The sequence below is a fragment of the Lonchura striata genome, chromosome Z, assembly GCF_046129695.1.
Source record: "Lonchura striata isolate bLonStr1 chromosome Z, bLonStr1.mat, whole genome shotgun sequence".
In the NCBI taxonomy this organism is placed as follows: Eukaryota; Metazoa; Chordata; class Aves; order Passeriformes; family Estrildidae; genus Lonchura; species Lonchura striata.
Genome location: NC_134642.1, coordinates 66,344,811 through 66,365,234, shown reverse-complemented (window position 1 = coordinate 66,365,234; position 20,424 = coordinate 66,344,811). Strand labels below are relative to the sequence as shown.

Genomic DNA, 20,424 nt, shown 5'->3' with positions numbered 1-20,424 from the left:
ACTTTACAACGCCTGTAACACCACCAATGACCAAAACTCCTTTAAAGGTACAGGTGTTATAATAGGGGATGAAAAGAGAGAAGTAAACTTTGCTCTCTGTTCTGTCCTGGTTTAGCTCATGCCCTTCTAGTATCCTTAAAATCTTAAAATTAAGATTAAGATGCTTAAGACAGTATTACATGAATTTGTAGGACAGTTAAAAATGTAGCTTTTCATTATTAAATTAATTTTTTAATAATTCTTCTTGATTGGATAACTATCAGTGCATAAAAATAACTTTTCTGAGTTTTTTAAAAGTGAAATTATAGGGATTAATCATGTAGTTTGTACTTGGATGGAATTCATTCAACAGTCAATGGCACTTGTGCCTAAACGAAAAATGTGAGAGCATTTCCAAGAGGAGTGTTCTGTGCTCAAAAAGCATTTGTCTTTACATTCTGCCATTAGTCCAAATACAAAGTCTGGCACTGAATTTCATAACACGTGCTGCTCCACTAACTTGTCTAGAAACAAATTCTTTACTGCATAAAATATTTTTACTCTTACAAATTGGTGTCACAAACAATACAAGGAATTTTGTTTTCTGAAAACTTGTTGAATTAAAAATGCTGTAAATTTTAAAATGTTCTATTCCATTAAAAAATATAGCTTTTAACCAAATAAAAATGTAAAGCAAACTTGCCCTAAAATCCATCTGTTTTCATTTTCTTATGATCTATAATCAGGAAATCCATTCATATACGACATATAATTTTTGTGCTTTCAGGTGGATAGCAGAATGATATGTTCTGCATATGGTCACATCTAAATTGATAATTGTCAAGGCAGAATGTAATTTTAAAGTATAGTATGAAGGAAGATTTACTTTGTACATTAGAAGTCTTATGCATTTGTTTTACCTCTGAATGTAAATTAAGCCGTTCTCTTTGGTGGATTTATCTGAAAGTGGGACAGCTGCCTTAAAGCAGGCCACAGCCCTCTTGAATTAAAAGGGTACAGTTTAAAGAGCTGGTTTACATGCAGATTCTTCTTAACTTTAAACCACATGAATACATTCATCACTTATTTCCAAATGATGGGTTTCTGTATTATTGGTTTAAGGTCCACAGTCTTACATTCCTGAATCCTCACTATACCAAAAGAATAAGTTTGGTGTCTGGAAATAGGAACTGTTATTATATGGCTTCAAAATACTAGCAGGCATAGTATGCCACAAAAAACAGAAATCTGCTGGCAGAGAAATGCTAGAAGTAGTTCTTAAAAAGAATTTGATGTTTTTAAAATATAAATATAATGGCTGTTCAAACTATTTTAGATCAGTAAAGGTTAGATGAATGTTTCTGAAGAATAAAGCTATCTACAGAAGCACTCTTTCCCCTAAGCACTGTTTCTTTATAGTATATAATATTAAGTAAATCTTAGGTAGGAAATGCGAGTTCTTTCTTGTAAGGTGATTTATTCTCCAAAAGTCACAGCTAGAAATATATAGGATACAGTGGAATGCATTTTGCTATATATCTTAGGTCCTATATTGTAGAACTGAAAAAAACTCAGTAGTGCTTCAAACAGTTCCATTGCCACTTCCTGAGCAAATCCTTGTCATCTGACAGATTTCACAGACAGTTTTACATCCTGCTGGTAAAATACCTCCTGTATGAAACTGACACCAGAGAAATCCAACTTTTGCTTCAGTTTCTTCTATTGATCACTTCATGCCTTGATTTTCAGTACCCAGTTTGTAAAAGATGAACTTTTTTAAAACACAGTGTGGTTTCTGGTAGAAAATACTGTTGTATATTCAAAATGCCCCTTGTAATTTCAAACATAGCATTAATTAGAGCATAATAGATAGCTCATCTATGTTGACAATAATTGTTCATTTTAAAGAAAAAAAAGCCTACTGGTACAAAATGAAAAACTTTTGAAAGCACTCTGCTGAATTTGCTTGGTAAGTCTAAAATACATTTCAGACCTCATTTTGTTTTCCTAACTGTATGATATTATTAAGGAAATAAACAACAAAATTTGCTATGAAAAATATTTTAGTGCAAAATCTCCAAAGCCATTTTAATACAGACTATTAGAAGTGATCTGAGCGGTCTTAAATTTTCATCATATTGCAAATTCTTGGAGATCATGATAATAGAAATTGTGAGAAAAAACAATCCAGGCCACAGCAGTTACTGAAAGTACATGACAAGTACAGAATTCAAGCAGTTTTTAATAATTTTCCTGTGCCATAATACTAGTGTTCACTGTTCAGGGTCTTCCAAAGCCTGGTGGTTTTTTATTTAATAGCCTTTGACAAATTTTTCCATGGATTTTCTGATTTGGTAAGTACAAGTGGCTGATGCACTTGAGGATTAAAAGCTTGAAAATCTTAATTAGGGTCAGACACACTTCATTATCCTAACCAGAGAAGCAAATTGTTGTCGTGTACTGTCATTTTTATGCCTATATCATAGACATTATCAAATTTAGTTCCATAATCTATGTTCTTTAGGGCTATAAACACCATTTCACACGGGGCAGGGGGATGGGGGAGATATTGTGGTCTTCACTGACTTTGGGAAAACAGGAAATTTGGACTTCCAGGGTTTCTGACCCAGAGGGCTCTGCCACACTGAGTAATTTATCCTCTCACACAAATATTAGGCTGTGTGCTGCAGCTTGTAAGCAAAAGCTGAGCTCAGAAAAGTCTTCCATAGCATTTGTTTCTTTGGTATTTACCCAAGGTAGAAGTTTTCTCTTTCCATATTAATTTTCATGCTGTTCCCTCTCTATAGCTGGGCAGTTTCTTACCTCTCTTGAATTGTGTAGACAGAATTTCAAGGTTACACTAAAAAGTCATCTTTTTCCCTAGATTTTATGTAGGTAAGAGGTAAAATCAGGGGAATGAAATAGTGGAATGGTAGGTCATTAACCTTATGGACACACAGTTGTCAATGCAATGAGGTTAGAGAATATTCTCTTCTAAAAATGATAAAGGAAACTTTTGCTTGTGAGAATTGTTCCTGGGGCCTGCAGAAGAGAGAAGATGAAAGATATGGTGGTATTTTCCAATCAGGTTATGATCTTGCTCCCATTGATTTTTGTGTTTATAGAACCAGGTCCAAGAAGTATAGTGAAAGTGAGCCGAAAGAATTTATGAATCCTTCTGGTGCTCCCCCCACCTTTTGTGGAAATCATAGCTTTGCTATACTCATCCTTTGTTTAAAAGAAAAAAAAAAAAAAAAAAAAAGAAAAACAAGAAAAAAAAGAAAAAAAAGAAAAAAAAAAGGCACAATCTTCTGTAGATGTCAAGAAAATATTCAATACTTTGACAGTTTTTATGCCCTTAAATTATCTGACTTTTCTGATTTTTGTAAGGCAAATGTCAGATGTTGGCTGTTACAAGGGCACAGTATATTGTGCTATATGCCACAGTGCTGTAAACAAAATTGTATCATTGAGTTAATTTCAGGACATCACAGAGATGTCAGCAGTCATGACAGAGAGCATTTGAAGACCAGTTGTTCCAAATATAGCACATGTTGTACTTTCCTACAAAGATACATGACACAGATATCTACCATGAGTTTTTGATTTCACAGTTTTAGAAGGGCTTAAAAGATACAGTGGGCTTCATCAAACTATTCTCTCTCTTTTTTTTTTTTCCCTCTTTTTTTTACCTTAACAGGAAATGGATATGGAAACCCCCGCAACTCACCAGGTCTGCTGGTCTCACCTGGCAACTTAAACAAGAATATGCAAGCAAAATCTCCACCTCCAATGAATTTGGGAATGAACAACCGTAAACCAGACCTCCGTGTGCTTATTCCACCTGGCAGCAAGACTACCATGCCATCAGTGGTAATGAATTTTCAAAGCTTTTCTTTTTATCTACTTCAGATAAGAGTGATTTAGGAATTTCAAGGCTGGCTCAGGAAACTAAATTCTCGATTGTTCGGTTTTTCTAACTAGGGCTTGACAACAAGCTGAGGATGTAGTCTGAGCCTCTTTGATTGTTTGGGGTTTTTTTTTGAAGTCTTATTTTCTTCCTACCCTTTGTCTGTTGAGCTGCAAAGTAGGAACTGTGTCCTAACTGTGCACAGCCTAACCATCTGCAGTCTCTCTCCCAGCTAGCTGACTCTTTCCTGAAGTTGTTATAAAGGCTAAATTTAACCCTGAGCATTTCTAACCTATTATGTTTTTCTTAAATATTTAGCCAAACAGATTCTTAGCAGATGGCATATTAACAGTTACAAATTAATTTGAGCCGTATCACTGTGAACTCCATATTCTGTAATGATAAGTAAATAGACAGAGCAAGAGAAAAAGGAGCATGAAATTTCTGTATGTTCTGCCAGGACTAGTAAAATTTCGGCAATATACTATGCTAGAAGGTTGAATTGGGAAGGTGTTGTGTTCTTGTCTTGAACTTTCTTTTCGAAAGTTTGTGTATCCAAGTAAAGCTGTTTTAAGTGATTTAACATTAAAAGCAAACTTAATTTAAAAAGTCATTCCAGTGATGCAATTTTCTATTTTATAACAAACATTATTGAAACAACTTCTAAGTTGACTTCTTCAGCTTTATGAAAAATCAATTAATCATCAAACTAAAACAGCCCATAAATGTGATGCTACCTCCTAAGTCAAAAAGTGACAAATAGTCCTACAGGGCAGTACTGAAAGTTGATCAAGACAGTGACAAACTGTCTGCTTCAAATTATTATTCCAAGCCCCTTAAAAATTATATTTTCCAAGAGACTCTGTGAGTGGTCAGGTACAGCAAGACAATCTGCAAACAATGAGACTGTGGAAGACAAATGAATTCTTGGAGAAAGTCTTGTGCTGAAAACTGGATAGGTTGTTCCTACAATTGAGTCAACCATTCCATTAGGAGGACAAATAAGAGATCTATGAGGTGTATATTTTCCAAGATATGCTCAGAAGGTGTTTAATTTTCTGCCCCTGTGAAATGAAAATATTCCCTAAGCTAAAACCTGCATCCTGGTAAATATTTATATTTACTAATTTTTAATACTACTTTCCTTTGCAATCAGTCTGAGGATGTTGATCTGCTTCTGGTAAGTGGTAATGATGTTCATCTTAATAATGAATTTTTTAAAAAACAGTTATTTTTATAATGTAGGTAAAATGTTGGTTGAAATAACATGGAAAATAACTATGATGTGAACAAAAAAGTCATTGCAATTTTTTAAATGTAGCAATAGAAGACCAAATGCCTTGTTGCACATATTCAAATTAAGCATGCTAGAATTAAGCTTTCTTTTTTTGGTGATGCATGGAGAGCATGCAAACTTATGTTTTTGAAGATGATGTAGCCTTATGACAGCCTCCTTTTTTGGTGACTCTTTAGCCCTTTTTTCCTGCCACTCACATAATTAGAGTTCTCTAGTGTAATTCTTATATTGCAACACCTAGTGCCATGGAGTTAAAGTGTGTAACTGCTGTGCAATCTAATGGAGTAGTGAGAGCTCCATCCCATGGTAAGAGTTCAGTGTTCATCAGTCTAGGAGTGCACCTCATTTTCAAACCCTAGCAGAGCTGGGTTTTTCTTTTGCCTTTTTTTTTGCTTTGTTTTGCTTTTTGGGTTTCATTGTTTTTTGTGGTAGGTTTTTTTTTTCCTATGTAAGTGAAAAGGAAAACAATGGGAATAGAGCTCATATATTTCATTAGTTTTTCACATGATCTGTTCTTCTACCCACAATAAAAGCAGTCTTACTAGTTCAGTTACCTAGGAGATACTGATGTAATGGGTTACTATGGTGACAACTGGTCTCTTGAAAGCTTGTAAATGATAGGGTTGGCAGAGTTCATCAAAGCCACATGTTAAATGATTAATTTCTAGAAATTTGTAATAGCCTGTATTTCTCATGCGCAAAACATTCCCAGAAAGCAAATACATTCAACTGACTTATAACTGGTCAATAATATGTTTCTTTTACTTACTTTAAAAGAATCAAAGGATAAATAACTCCCAGTCTGCTCAGTCATTGGCTACTCCAGTGGTTTCCGTAGCAACTCCTACTCTACCAGGGCAAGGGATGGGAGGATACCCATCAGCCATCTCAACAACATATGGTACTGGTAAGTATGGGTGCAGGATGCAAAGGATGGGGAAGGGAGCAAGGTGCTGATAAGTGTCTATCTCAGTATTAATAAATTAGTAAATGTTCTTCGGGGAAAATGAAAAATTCATAGCTGTTATACCTTTGCATTACATTTGCTTATTCTGCACCTGTCACTAACTTTAGGCGTATCTGTTTCAAAGTTAGCTGATTTGCTTGAAGTAAAACTGATTTGGTAGCTTTGTTTCACTGGCTTTAATTAAAAAACAAACAAACAAAGAAAAAAAAAAAAAACACAACAACCTTAAAACAGTTAACAGTCCTTAGTCTTCCTTGGATATAATTTCACGAAGTTGAGTGCACCACGCTAAAGCTGTGATGGTAGTGGGAATAAGAGTTCAGTAACTGTTGGCTAACACAGCCTCTTACCTGTGAGGGTGCAGAAATGAAGTCTCAAGGCTTCTATACAGTTCCTGTTCTGTACTGCTGCTGTACAGAGTGCACACAGTGACAGATCCAACATGCTTTGAGAACACATTTATTGTTCAGAAACAGGCTGCCTGCTAGCTTCTGTAAGAAAGACTGTAAACAAATTGTTATATTTTTCAAGTCTTTCTGACTGTCTGTTTATAGTTATGGTGAATTTACAGGCTAAGGGTGCTTTAGATCTGCCAGATCCAGTAAAGTCCTGCTAGATTACAGAATAATTATTAGTGCGTTACTTGCTCCCAAATTAATGAGTTGAGGGAAGAGGAAGATTTACTTTTTCTGCTGCAACTTAATGTGATTGGTGTAATTAAAATTAAAAGGCTTACAAAATGACATGAAAATTACTATGCTAGTTGTTGTTTAATTGCTTCCTCTTTAATTCTCTCTTAATTATTGTCTTTCTGTTTTCAAATCTAGAATATTCTCTGAGTAGTGCAGATATATCATCTCTCTCTGGTTTTAATACAGCCAGTGCTCTTCATCTTGGTTCTGTGACTGGTTGGCAACAGCAACACCTGCATAACATGCCACCATCTGCCCTCAGTCAATTGGGGTAAGCAGTGCTTTCTTTATTTTACTGTCCTACAGTGGCTTCAACCTCCCCAGTAATTCCAAATGTGAAATATGTCAAGATAACATACCAGAACATATCCACTGTGTGTAAAGAATAGATTTTGCAAAGCTGGAACAATGTAATTAATGAAAAGTTTGCTAGGCAGCTACAATGAAATATTCTGTGTTCATGGCATTTTTTTCAGTAGTGTATTGTTTATTTTTTTAGTTTTTATTTCTTTAGATAAGATTTTATTTCACTACTAAAACCAAACACCTATATTGTACTGATGCCATATTTATTATTTATTTTAATTTTCAGTTACTGTTGCACATTTACAGCAAACTAGAAAAAATTTTAGTTATTTTAATAAAGTAAGATTACATAATTAATTGACCTGAGATTAAGATTAACTTTATATAATAATCACATACCTCCTTCTGCTCAACTGTGAAATTCAAGTTACATTTATTTGGAGATGATTTTTATAAGAAAATAGCGTTGTTAAACCAAAGAACCGTAAGCTTACAAAACTCGTTGTAATGTGACTGTGCTGAGGAGTACGGGTATTCCTGCCCTCTAGTGGCTAATTTTGCGATATTTATTCAAGTTTCAGAGAAATACAGTGCTCAATCATCTCAGGATCTTTAGAAGTGTGAAAATTCACAAAGAGAAATCACCTGAACAAGCAACCTCTTGGCTCATTTAAGTGAACAGGTGTATGATTTTCAAATATTTTGATATCTACAATTTCTATTCAGTATGACCATAGGCATGCACTAGTGTGGTACAGTAGCCTAATGTGTGGTCAGACATGTTGAAATTTTAAAAGGTTTAGCTATAAAAATAGAAGCAAGAGTGTATTTATGAGGAAAAAAATTAATTAATTTACTATTGAAAGGAAAACCTTTTTTCAGAAAGAGGTCTTCCACCACATATGCACCTTTTTTTTGAGATTGTTGTCATAGTGTGGAACAATTTAATACTCTAAACATGCCTTAAAATTCAGAATTCTCCTTCTACTATCTTGTTGGTAATTTGCGCTTTTAAGGAGAGTTATACAAATGTTTAAAAGGAAACAAATTTTTTAAACTTCATTTCTGTATAAATAAGTATATATAGATACAAATGTCATAAAAACATACAACTGAAATGCATGTGATAGAAAAAAATAGTCTTAATATCTTTCGCTTATACTTTTCTTTGTGAGTTTGCAGTATTTATAATTGGGTCAGCATTTAGACTTACTGTACAACTAAAATCATAAATTTTCAAATAAATTGAAAGTTCACATGTTAGATATTACTGTATAAACAATTGGTACCATACCAAGGAATGTAATAAGGCTATTTGGTTAGCAAAAATAAAAAAGTATAAACTAACTCCTAAACTAATTACATACCTTTTCAGATACATCACACATTGTGATCTGTTTCTGATTTGTATCACAGAATGTCAAAGTGTAATGTCTGTGGCTGTAGGATACATTCTGAGTTGCTACTCATTATTATTATTATTCTTTCAGTGATTTGTAAGTGAATTCAGCTATGAAAGCTGCTTCACACTTCTGGAGAAGTCTTCTATCACTGCAGAAAATCATACTCACTGAGTTCTATATGCCAGAGCATGTTTTAACTTTTGAATTACTTGAAAAACTTGAAATTCTGTAGAACATATCCTAATTTAGAATTTGCAAAAAGATTTTTAAAATGAAACAAAATTACAGTCATCTTTACATACTTGAGAAAGCACATCCAGAAATATTTTGACAACACAAATTTCAGTGCTTAGTGGGGTCATATCCTGAAAATGTTTGGCAGTGAGATGCTTGTTGTTAATAGTAGGCTATAAAAACTTGTGAGAAAACAGTTAATAGAAGAGACATACCAGGTCTCCTTCAGGTTTGGTTTTGCACCAGAGTCTAAAGGTGAAAATCAGCTCTGCTTCCTCAATGCATGACAGGAATGTGACTAGTAGTAGAATAAAATAGGCTTAGAAGCTTTATCTTGCTCCAGATAAGTCCTCAGCAATTTCAGTAGCACTGTCAGAACCATCTTGGAGGTAATCAGAGATCTCTGCAACCAAGCTCTTAGTTCTTCAAGTTGACTGTGCAATTAGGAACCAATAGACCACATTTTCACACTAGAATAATCTATGTGGTCAATATTCATGTCCTCACTCATCACTTACTCAAACCTGCATTCTAGTTGTGCATGAGCTTCAATACATTTGGAGAATCAGACAGGAGATATACACAGAGTTGTCATCATCCCAAGTTCATGGCACCGTCTTGCTCCCCAACTTGCTTCCCCCCCTTGGAATATTTACACAGCAGAGCTGTGTAAATGTTCCATGTGGAAACCAAATAGGAAGCAGCATTTCTCCATGTGGCCATCATAATCTGAACAGAAATCAAATTTTAACTACACTGGCCTCAAGAGGGACTGGTGTGCTAAGTTAAGATATTAATTTTCTTCATTGTCCGCATAAAATGAAATGTTCTCATACAATATGTGGAAAAAGGTGATGTTGTGTACCTAAGTGGACTGCCCAGCATATATTCAGTGCATGTAATTGTACACAAACCTTTGAATCATTTTCTTTGGTTTCTCAGTAGGTTTTCCCTGTTTGTTTACCGGGAATTTAGTGAAGGTTTCACATTATTACAATAGGGCATGCTTGGACCAAATTAATGTAATTATATGAAGCAACAGTGTAAAATATGCATTGATACATTTAAGTGCAAACAGCTGTTTCTACACCTATACACACCTGTACAGGAAATTAAATCATTTTGCAGCAGACAAAATTCTCATTTCTTATTGTGCACTTTCCATTCTAGGTAGAGGTCAATCCTTTATTTAGAATACAGATTTAAAGATTGCACCTAAGTACCTATTATTTCACTATTTGCATGTATGTGTATCAGTATGTTTCCTGTGCAGATTTAGCTTAGATGAGCTTCTCACAAAAATGTTAATGAAAATGTTAATGAAATATTCCAAATTATAATCAAATAAAAATATATCAAATTTCAGAAATACTTTCAGCAGCAAAAGGGTATATTTTGAAAGAACAAAGTGAATCAAAATAAGTGCTACAATTTATTTTTATTGTTTTAATATTGCTATAAAACTCAGAAATTCAGTCTTTACCTGCCAAAATTATTTCTTATCCTTTTAAAAATGTACCAAAAAAAAGGTGGTTCAAAATGCAATCCACCTGAAGCATTTATATAACTGCCGCTAATTTTTATGTGGTTATTATGTAATACCGCTGCTGCATCACAAGAAATCTGTAGAAAAGTCTGTAGAGATGCATTCTTATACTCACATCTGAGGCACTATTAAAAGGCAATATTCCAGTACAGTAATACCAGCCATGTATCATTGAAATTCAGTTTATCCCTCTAGATTTGTTCCCTTGGATACTGTCACACAGTGGAATGCCAGTGTGTTCCATGCGAACAAATTTGACTGAATATGGCTATTTTTGTCTATTTTTATCTTTTTTAATTATCCTGAGCTTTGCAAAGTGTCATGGAACTTGCTCACATCAAACACTTCTAAATCCATTCTCTAGGCTCCACCATCCTTTATTATAGAACTTTCAGGTTTAGCTATAAGCTATACATATATATATATATATATATATATGTAAAATCATATGTAATCTTATCATACTAAGCTGACAAACTGTTTACTCAGGTGAAGTCCTAGAATCTCCTAAGCAAAAAAAAAAAAAAAAAAAAAACAAAAAAAAAAAAAAAAAAAAAAAAAAACACAAAACACAAAACAAAACAAAACAAAAAAAACCACCAGAAATTCTCTTTGGATTGTTTTTAACACCTTTTCAGGAAGAGTGGAATATTTCACATATTTCACTAAGTTGGAATGGCAAAGCCTTATATTTATGGTTTCTTATATGTGTTAATTTCATATTTACAGAAGCAATACAAAGAAAATATACTCTGAAAAAAGAAAAAGGTTGCATTTTTTACTGTAAAGGCTACTACTTATGAACTCTGTAACTTAGGAAATGGCCTATTGCAGATTTGACAAATTTGTCTGTATAGGAATGAAGAATTGATGAAAAAATTGAAGGCAGAACATGCTGGTTTGTTTTTTAATAAGATCCATTCATTTTTAAATGCTGCATCAATTCCTGATAAAATCAGAGGATATTATTCAATATTGAAGACATATAATTTTATTTTAAATGTGTCAGAAGGAAAAAAAAATCATCAAAGTAGTAGTAAGTGCTGTTTAAATAATACTCAGCTCTCAGTTGATGACACCCTAGAGAAAGAATTATTTCAGTAAACTAAAAGTCTACACTAAACTTACCTGTGTCTTCTACATTCTTAGAAGTCCCTTTCAAATCCCAGTATTACACCTTCTTGCATTAAAAATGCCTGCACATCCCTTTAGGTTTAAAATCTTGTGAAGTCAAGTGTTTCCCCTACTGCCTTCCTACCTCTGTACAAATAAAAACTCATTAATAGAAACCTTGAAATTCTGTTTATTGGGTAAGACACTAACGTCAGCTTAGCAAATGGTCCCTGAAGTGGAATATAATGTGAACTGCATATTGAAAATTCTGTTCTAATGATGAAAAGTCAGATTTTGCCAGGAGGTGGTGCTTTTCTACAAAATGTTGTGCAGTTGAAAGTAATCTCATTTCTCCCATAAAGTGTGTTCTCAGTATTCACTCTCCTCCCTGCCTGTTTCATCTTTCCTCTGCCATTACCTGCCCAAAAAATGCACAAAAAAGGAAGGGAAAAAAAAATAAAAACTTTAGAATACTTACATACTTACCTTTGAATAAGTTTCAGAATAGCAGTCTGTCTGCTAGTAGCATCCTTTGAGTTTGGCTTTCCTATGGGCAAACAGTGTAGCTGTCTGTCACCTTCTACTATTCCTCAGGTTCACTTTTGTAGTTTACCCAAATTCATTCTGGATTGAATCATAGATTTATGGATTTAAACCCTAAAATCATATCTAAATCCTTGCCTGCCTGTGCTATTTTGTTGATGTCAATATTAGGACCAGTAATTTTAATTCTATTCTGAAAAGCATAAAAATTACCAGACCAGAATTTTTTTCTTCTGTTTTGCATCTGAAGTCACATGTCAAAACAAACCACAGTAAAAATAGTTAAGTTCATTCTAATTAATTGGATTAAACTCATTAGAAAGTCCATGCTTCCCACCTCAGTTGATCATACACACACACAAGTATTTGTTATACAGAAACCTGAAGGTGGTTCCAACAATGCAAAGGTTCACCTTCCCAAACTTGTGTCGACACTTGATATTAAAGAAAGGAGAGAGAGAGACCCTGAAAGTGAGACCTCTCTCCAAAATGAGGGCTTGTCCCCCTAAAGTTGACCACATCTGTTGTGGTGCTATCATCTCCCAGAATTCATGAGTTCTGCTCAGACAACAGTCCCCATGATCTCTGCATGTGCTGGTCCTGTGCAAGCCTTTATACTGCTGTTTCATGTGAGTGTTTGTGCATATCTGGGGGCTCCATGCCTCCTCCGTCTGTAACTGAGTTTCCTTTCCTCCTACAGAGCTTGCACTAGCACTCATTTATCTCAGAGTACAAATCTCTCCCTGCCTTCTACTCAAAGCCTCAACATCAAGTCAGAACCTGTTTCTCCTCCTAGAGACCGTACCACCACACCATCGAGATACCAACAGCACACGCGCCATGAGGCGGGGAGATCTCCTGTTGACAGTCTGAGCAGCTGTAGCAGTTCCTACGATGGAAGTGACCGAGAAGATCACCGGAATGAATTCCACTCCCCCATTGGACTCACCAGACCTTCGCCGGACGAAAGGGAAAGCCCCTCTGTCAAGCGCATGCGGCTCTCTGAAGGATGGGCAACATGATAACATTATTACCTATTAGTTGGGATTTTTTTCTTGCAGTGTGTGTGTGCTATACCTTAATGGGAGGGGGGAGGGGGGAAGGGTTCATATGCATTATATGTGCCGTGTGTGAAAAAAAAGTCAGGTACTCTGTTTTGTAAAAGTACTTTTAACTTGCCTCAGTGATGCAGTATAACGATAAACAGAAATGCTGAGATCAGCTTAGCACTTGAGTTGTACAACAGAACACTTGTACAAAATAGATTTTAAGGCTAACTTCTTTTCACTGTTGTGCTCCCTTGCAAAATGTATGTTACAATAGATAGTGTCATGTTGCAGGTTCAACGTTATTTACAATGTAAATAGACAAAATGAAAACATTTGCCAGAAATGGCAGATCTTTACTGAGAGAGAAAGCAGCTGTTATACAACATATAGAAAATGTACAGATGTTTTGACAGATCCAGCAGTTGGGTGGCCATGAATTTATGCTAGAAAGAGACTGAGTCACCTAACATACTGAAAATGCTCACAAACATGCAGGCATTTTGTTAGAGTATGGCACTCAGTTAAAAAGGATCAAACCATTTCAAGAGGACCATACTTATAGAAATATTGAGTTCAAGGGCTGATATATTTAATTTCAAAAATTCTGGGTCTGCATCACTTATTAAATAAAAAAGTATAAAAATATGTACATTACATTTTGCTTATTTTCATATTAAAAAGTAAGACAGAGTTTGCAAAGCATTTGTGGCTTTTGTAGTTTCCTTAAGCCAAAATTTGTTCTTTTTTCTTTGATAGCTTTGCTAATCTTTTAAGCAGTCCTGAAGAAACAAGCAAAAAGGACTTTTTGTATAGAAAGCACTACCCTAAGCCTTGAGGAACTCCATGCTTTGCTAATCAAGATAACTGTTTTCTCTTTGCAGAAGTTTTGTTTTTGAAATGTGTATTTCTAATTATATAAAATATTAAGAATCTTTAAAAAAAAAAAATCTGTGAAATTAACATGCTTGTGTATAGCTTTCTAATATATATAATAATTATGGTAATAGTTTTTGTTCTCTTGATAGTGGGGAATTATATTTGTGCAGTTGCACATTTAACTATTTTCTTTCGGTTTTCTTTTAGTGGGTATACATTTTACAGATCAAAGTCAGCTGCTGAAAGACTGATCTGTAAACAATTAGACTTTACCCATAGTGTAACAACTTAAATCATTTTAATACAGCATTTTACAATCAGTTGGGTGAACTGCCATCCATTGTATATACTGATTAGTTCTTTCATGCTGTTTTGTGCATTGTAACAAGTTAAGGGCCCTTCCATTACGTAACGTCCTGCGTATCTTGTAGTTTTCCATGGGTTAAATGACAAAGTGGCGTAATTTGGCCCTTTCTCATTAATGAAGCTGGTATTCTGCCTGTCTGAATTGAATGTGCAGCTCTAACGGCTGTAAGCTATGTGAGTGCAGGTAAATGTGTGCCGAAGCAGCAGGGGGAGGCAAAGGGAGGGATCAGCACAAAAGTGCCTGTTGTGTAGATTCCTCCCCTCTCACAGACATAAAACTCTTAAAGAGATTATCAGTTCAAGGGTGGTTCAAAATCAGTTGATTTTACACAGGCAGTATTGGCCATCTGGTTCTCATGGACCTCTGCAGTCACATCATCTCACTGTGGACACATTGTTGAGCAACACTCCCTGTGTGTTTACACCGGAATAGGACTTGCTTCAGCACATGGCATCAACATTTTCTCCAGCCTCATATTGTTCCTTTGACTAAGATAGCTTGACCAGAGGGAATGTGCCATTTTCTTCAAGTCCCTCTTTGTCCCTCTTGTCTGTTAGAAAAAAAATGGTATGTTCAAGTGTTTCAGTTTAATCTTTCTGTTGGAGGGGAAAAGTGTTTAAGCAAAATGTTAGTGCCATAGTAAAAGTGTAATATTTCTCATTTTTTCAAGAGTCCTTCTAGGTCTCAACTACATCCATTGACATTATGATGAAAAATATAGCTGCAACAGCAAAATGTCAACACAAAGTACTTTGAAGTGAAATCCATGCTCTTTTTCCACCTATACATGCAGTTGCTGTGCACTGCTAAATGATGGAGTGTACTTCTCTGTAGTAGAGAATGATGATCAGACTACAGTGTGCATTAGGACATAGGCTCTTCACTTACCATGACCTTACAGAAGCCTGCCTTACAGGCACTTCCAGCCGTGCAGGGGCTAGTACATAATCTGGAAACTCTTTAAGCAGAATACTGTGCTACTTATGCATTCATTTTACCTCATGTAGCAAACTGCAGGGTAAACAAAGATACGCATGTTTAAAAAGAAAACCAAAAAATAAATTAAAAATTCAAAACAAAACAAAACAAAAAGATAAAATGGGGCCCATAATTAATTTTAAAACACAAAAACCCTGTGTTTTAAACCACTTTCTTCACCCTCAGATTAACCTGTACTCATATTCTTTTTTGAGAATTTTAAACTTTAGTGTGTCAAAAATATGCAAATGTATCACAAATATACCTTGTAATTTCAAGAAAAAATACAATTTTATTGGAATAGTAATAGGAACTTCTCAGTGGGGAAGGGGATTTGGTCTATTGATATATTAAAAATAGCCATATTAATAGTTTACCTTGCGATTTGCCTCAGCAACACATGAAAAAAATGAAAGATATCATTTAATGAAGATGCAGTGTATAATATTACTTACTGCAAGTAACTAAGCAGAAAGTAGCATGAAAAGTATTGCCTGGGCAATTTATATTAACTCTGACAGTGATTTTTTGTATAAACACAAGTAGAACAGAATCACATGAAAATAAATGCCAGTCAGCCCTCTTGTTCCTGCTGCAGAAGGCAACTAACTTATACTGGCAAAACTGTGGGGGATAATGCATATTTGCAAACTGATCTAATGATAAGAAGCACAACTTTGATTGTGAAGTCACTTTCCGTAAACTATAACTGTCTACCTTTCTTTTATCTTTTATCTGTATCTTACCATTTATTGTATTTGCAAAAGCTAATTTGGGTTTATTGTGTGATTCCTTTGTATTTAAGGAGTTTGGGGCAGAGCCCTGAAAGAGTATTAACATTTATTTTACCTTAACCCATGCTATATGATGTTTTAGGCAACATTCTTAATTGTAAGTTCAAACACCTGAAGTGGCATTCTAGACACCTGCTATTGTTATAGATAAGCTAGTCTCTATTAAAAGGTGTTGTCAGTTAGTGTTTAATTGCTAGTGACAATTATATGATATACTCTATCTGCACAACATATATATTGTATGCATTGAGCCATTCACAGTAAAGCTGCTTTCATTTCAGTGTCTCTCAAAAATTGTGGTTTATAACAAAATGGCTTATATTTTTCCCAGAAGAGGAATTTAGCAGTTTTTAATGACTAGTGTACAAATTAGCTGTTGTCCTCAGATCTTTTTTCAGGTAAAGCTAGCATAAGAATTGAACTCACAGGCTGTTTTCAAGGACATCAACCCTTTTGTATTGTATTTGCAATCCTATATACCCACTTTTATCTGTAGTCTAACAGCTGTTTTGTTCTCCTTCCTTCACCTTGAAGGTAAATGCTTTGTAATTTTTTAAAAGCCACTTGAAACCTCAATAAAGGCTGTTGCCTAAACATGGCATACTTCATCTGTTCCTGTTTGTGCCATCTGCTGTGATGTCGTCAGTTATATGGCATTAATTTCCTGCCACTACAGGTCTCTTGAAGGACTGATGGAACATTGGTATCTGTTAGAACGCTTCAGACTGTAGATGTAATAAAAGGCTTTTGTTAATATATTTTAACCAAAGATGTGGAGCAATCCAAGCTTTGAGCCACAGACTTTCTGCATCAAAACTATACATTTGATTATTTTCATAGTCACATGTTGCATTTCTACCTTCCCTTCTCATACCTCAAATTGATCCATACCTCTGTTTGATTCAAAAAAAAAGGTCATTTAAGAAAGTAATTTTTTAAAAAATTAAAAATTAAAAATGCAGTGCTAAAGTCTTTTGTGTATTTAATATCAGACCTGGGTTACCACAGGCATTACTTGGATTGCTTCAGATGGTTTGTTGTATCCTTTTTTTCTTTTTTTCTTCTCTTTCATGGGGATTTGCTTCCATAAAATAATGGTGATAACAAAATAGCTTGTAAATGGGAGCATACAAGCATTTGCAACAAATATTAAAATAGAGGCTCACAGCGGCATAAGCTGGACTTTGTCGCCACTAGATGACAAGATGTTATAACTAAGTTAAACCACATCTGTGTATCTCAAGGGACTTAATTCAGCTGTCTGTAGTGAACAAAAATGGGAAAATTTCAAAAGATTCTCCTGCTGGAAATAAGGTATAATTTGTATTTTGCAGACAAATCAGTAAAGTTACTGGCTTTCTTAGTGATATGGTGTCCGTTGTGCATTTTTTAATTAATTTAAATAGTGTTCAGTTTTCACTTTTCACAATGTAACACATGAGAGAATCGGCGCTTTAACTACCAGCAGCTGTCTCAAGGTCCCTTACTGATTATTTGTGCTTGCTTTGAAAGCTAAGCAATATTTTCTGTCACACATTACCCCACATTACCAAGTCAGGGAAATCCCATCACTGCTCTGGAGTCAGTGCCATTTGGAATGAGGCCATCTGAATCTGTCCCTAGCAGAGGAGCTAGGTGAAATAATGCCTGGCTTTCAGCTGCATAGTTAACTGACAGATAATCTAAACTCCCATATATACATATCCTGTGAATTCTACCCATGAGGACAACAATGTAAAAACCCTCCAAAAAATGCATGTTCTATCTCAAAATCATATATAATTGGATCTGCGCTCTGTCTATATTCTAAAAAAACTGCATAAGGACTGTGTCAGAACAGATCTATTCACCTTTCTATACTTTTTTCTCAGACTGTTTGCTTGGTTTTATTTGTTTGTTTATTGGGAGTTACAGGGGATTTTTCAACTAATATTTATAGTTTCAGATTTTGAGAATAAAATAATCACTTTATTTCAAAAATATGTGTTTTTACACTAGTAGCAGACAAGCTATTAAGAAGTTAAGGTGTTTGGTGAGTGTTACAATTTCAAAAATTACTTTACAAACCCTAGTTTCTAAACTAGTTTCTAAATAAGTTTATGAAAGAAAAGAGCTGTGCTGTTCTGTTCCTTTTCATGACATTTATTTTAAGAGAAATATTGTTAATATCACAGTGTTGGATACAGCCTTGAAATGAGATGCTAAAATTAAGATTGAGTGCCATTGATTTTACTACAGAATATATTTTGTACAAGTAAATAGCTTTTTTTCATCATTGGCCAGAATGAACAAAATATTTCTGAAAACGCAGTTGTCTTAGAAGATTTATCCATCTTGCAGTCATCTATGTGATTAAGACTGATAATGCTATATCTGCATTGGAAAAGAAATTAGAAAATAGAGTCTATTATACACTTTGTTCTGTTATTTGCTTTTCTGGAAAAAAATAAGCATTAACATCCTGATTACTACCTTGCTTTAAATTCTATGATCTCTATTTATAAACTGTTTTTTTAAATTATGTTGAAATGAGAGTGGGGGAATTAACAATTCTTTGCATAATCTTTTTCATTTTATCTTATCATATGTCATCCAAAAAAGCAGTTTTGAAGCATACAGTTTGAAATTATAACTAAGTCACATACCTTTTCCATCCAGAGTGTTTGCCTTCCCTGAAATTTGCTTTCTTCTTTTCTTTAGTGAAAATCAACATAACATCTTTGTAGAACTGGGAAACTATGCTGAGACAGTGGCTGCATATGTCACATTAAGGAGAGCAAGTCAGCAATGTGGCTCGTTCATACCTTATCCTTTCTCAAAAACAGTGTCTATATTTCCAGAGGTAAAATGCTGGGACTGAGAGAATCCAAAGAAAAGCAAGGAGGAATGATTTTAAGATAATCAGATCGTCAAGTATACAAGTAGCAAAAATATATTGTTCCTCTCTATTGACAGATATAGCCTATTCTTCCTTTTTCATTGGAAGTTCACTGGAAATTCACCAATGCAGCAAGGTTACCTGCTCCATCTAAACTGATACATGGAACTCCAATTTTCTGGAGTCTTGATTTTGGAACAGTTAGACTGCTTAGTCATAGGACTACATTTTTTTGTATTCATGCATTGTACTTAATGTTTTACACTAAGTATTCAGAGTACCTGCTATAGGTAAATCTATACTGCAGTCTCTGCAGTCCATTCAGACACATCCAAGGTAACTCTGTTGTGAACATTTATTTTGGTTAACAGTAATCTTTCTACTGCTGGTATTTCTTCCTCCTCTTCCAGTAGATACTGTAGAATGCTTTGGTTCCATTCTGGATCCCCTTGATTGCTAAAGACACTTGTAGGCTAACATGAGACTACTTGTGTGAATGCTGAATTTCAGCTGAGTTCATGACTTCTGAAAGGTGTAAAGTGTGCTGTTCTAGTTGTCCTTTCTATCCTCTTCTTCGTGTTTCTGTCTGTGGTTTGTTCATAGTCTGCCCAAAGTTTTCAGCTTCAAGTATCTGTCTGTATTTATCTGAATGATGATCTGCAAGTTCTTTTAGGTTACAAAATGCTGCCTCCTTCTGGGAGCAGGGGTTGATCACCATTGGCTGTGCAGGTTTTACTTCTCTGACCAAAGACATAAAATAATGTAATAGAAGACTTTGCAGGAAAACTTAGAAATTATAAAATATAAAGGTAATGTGTTTGCATGATAAATTGATGTAAATTATGATTTTGTTTTTATATTGCATAGCTAATTAATTTCTGCAGAGTAGCTAAGGATCAGGTTTTCAGTCTCACAGTGAAAATGCAGCATCCTGTGAGGCCCAAGTCACTTTTTTGCAACATTTTACACTGTGGTAGCATTTTTATAGGGAAGTGAAATTTAGAAAATATCATTATGACATCCTTTACAGTTGCATTTCTACAGTTGGAAACCTTCATCTAGTACATATTACTCTGCCTGTTCTGAATACAGAACAAGATGGGCAGGAGACAAATTTGCTTGAAAGGAGAAACTACATAAAATATTAATTTCTACTTGGAAAATACATGAATGAGAGCGTATAATGGGTGAATAATACGGATGTAGCAGATCTGCAGGAATATACTATGTGCTCTCTCTCAGAAATACTGGAAGCAGAGGATACAAAGAAACTATGAGACAGCACATTCACGAGGACATATGATAAGCATGTTATATGTAATTAAATAGTGGGATTTTTGGCCATAAAGAATTGTGGAAGCAAACATCCTGTGTAAGTTCATAATGGTTTAAATAAGTTAAAAGGGCATGGTTGCATTTCTCTTGTTAATTATGATGATACATTTACAGTATCCAGCTAGAGTAAAGGAAGACTTTCTATGGCATATTTTTG

General features: G+C 34.7%; 1 protein-coding gene across 11 annotated transcripts in view; it reads left to right on the top strand.

Annotated features, from left to right (window-relative positions):
• MEF2C (myocyte enhancer factor 2C) overlaps positions 1–17,421 on the top strand; it is a 118,088-nt gene extending 100,667 nt beyond the window's left edge. For 8 of the 11 annotated variants that reach the window (XM_021541585.3, XM_021541583.3, XM_021541580.3 and 5 more), the window contains 5 exons: positions 3,680–3,852; positions 5,046–5,069; positions 5,964–6,093; positions 6,981–7,116; positions 12,691–17,421. In XM_021541585.3, the coding sequence (XP_021397260.1) occupies positions 3,680–3,852; positions 5,046–5,069; positions 5,964–6,093; positions 6,981–7,116; positions 12,691–13,012 (785 nt within the window). In that variant the 3' untranslated portion in view covers positions 13,013–17,421. The remainder of the gene's footprint in view (positions 1–3,679; positions 3,853–5,045; positions 5,070–5,963; positions 6,094–6,980; positions 7,117–12,690) is intronic. The other 3 variants (XM_021541588.3, XM_021541586.3, XM_021541589.3) reach the window with 3 other exon arrangements.
• The last annotated feature ends 3,003 nt before the right edge of the window (positions 17,422–20,424 follow it).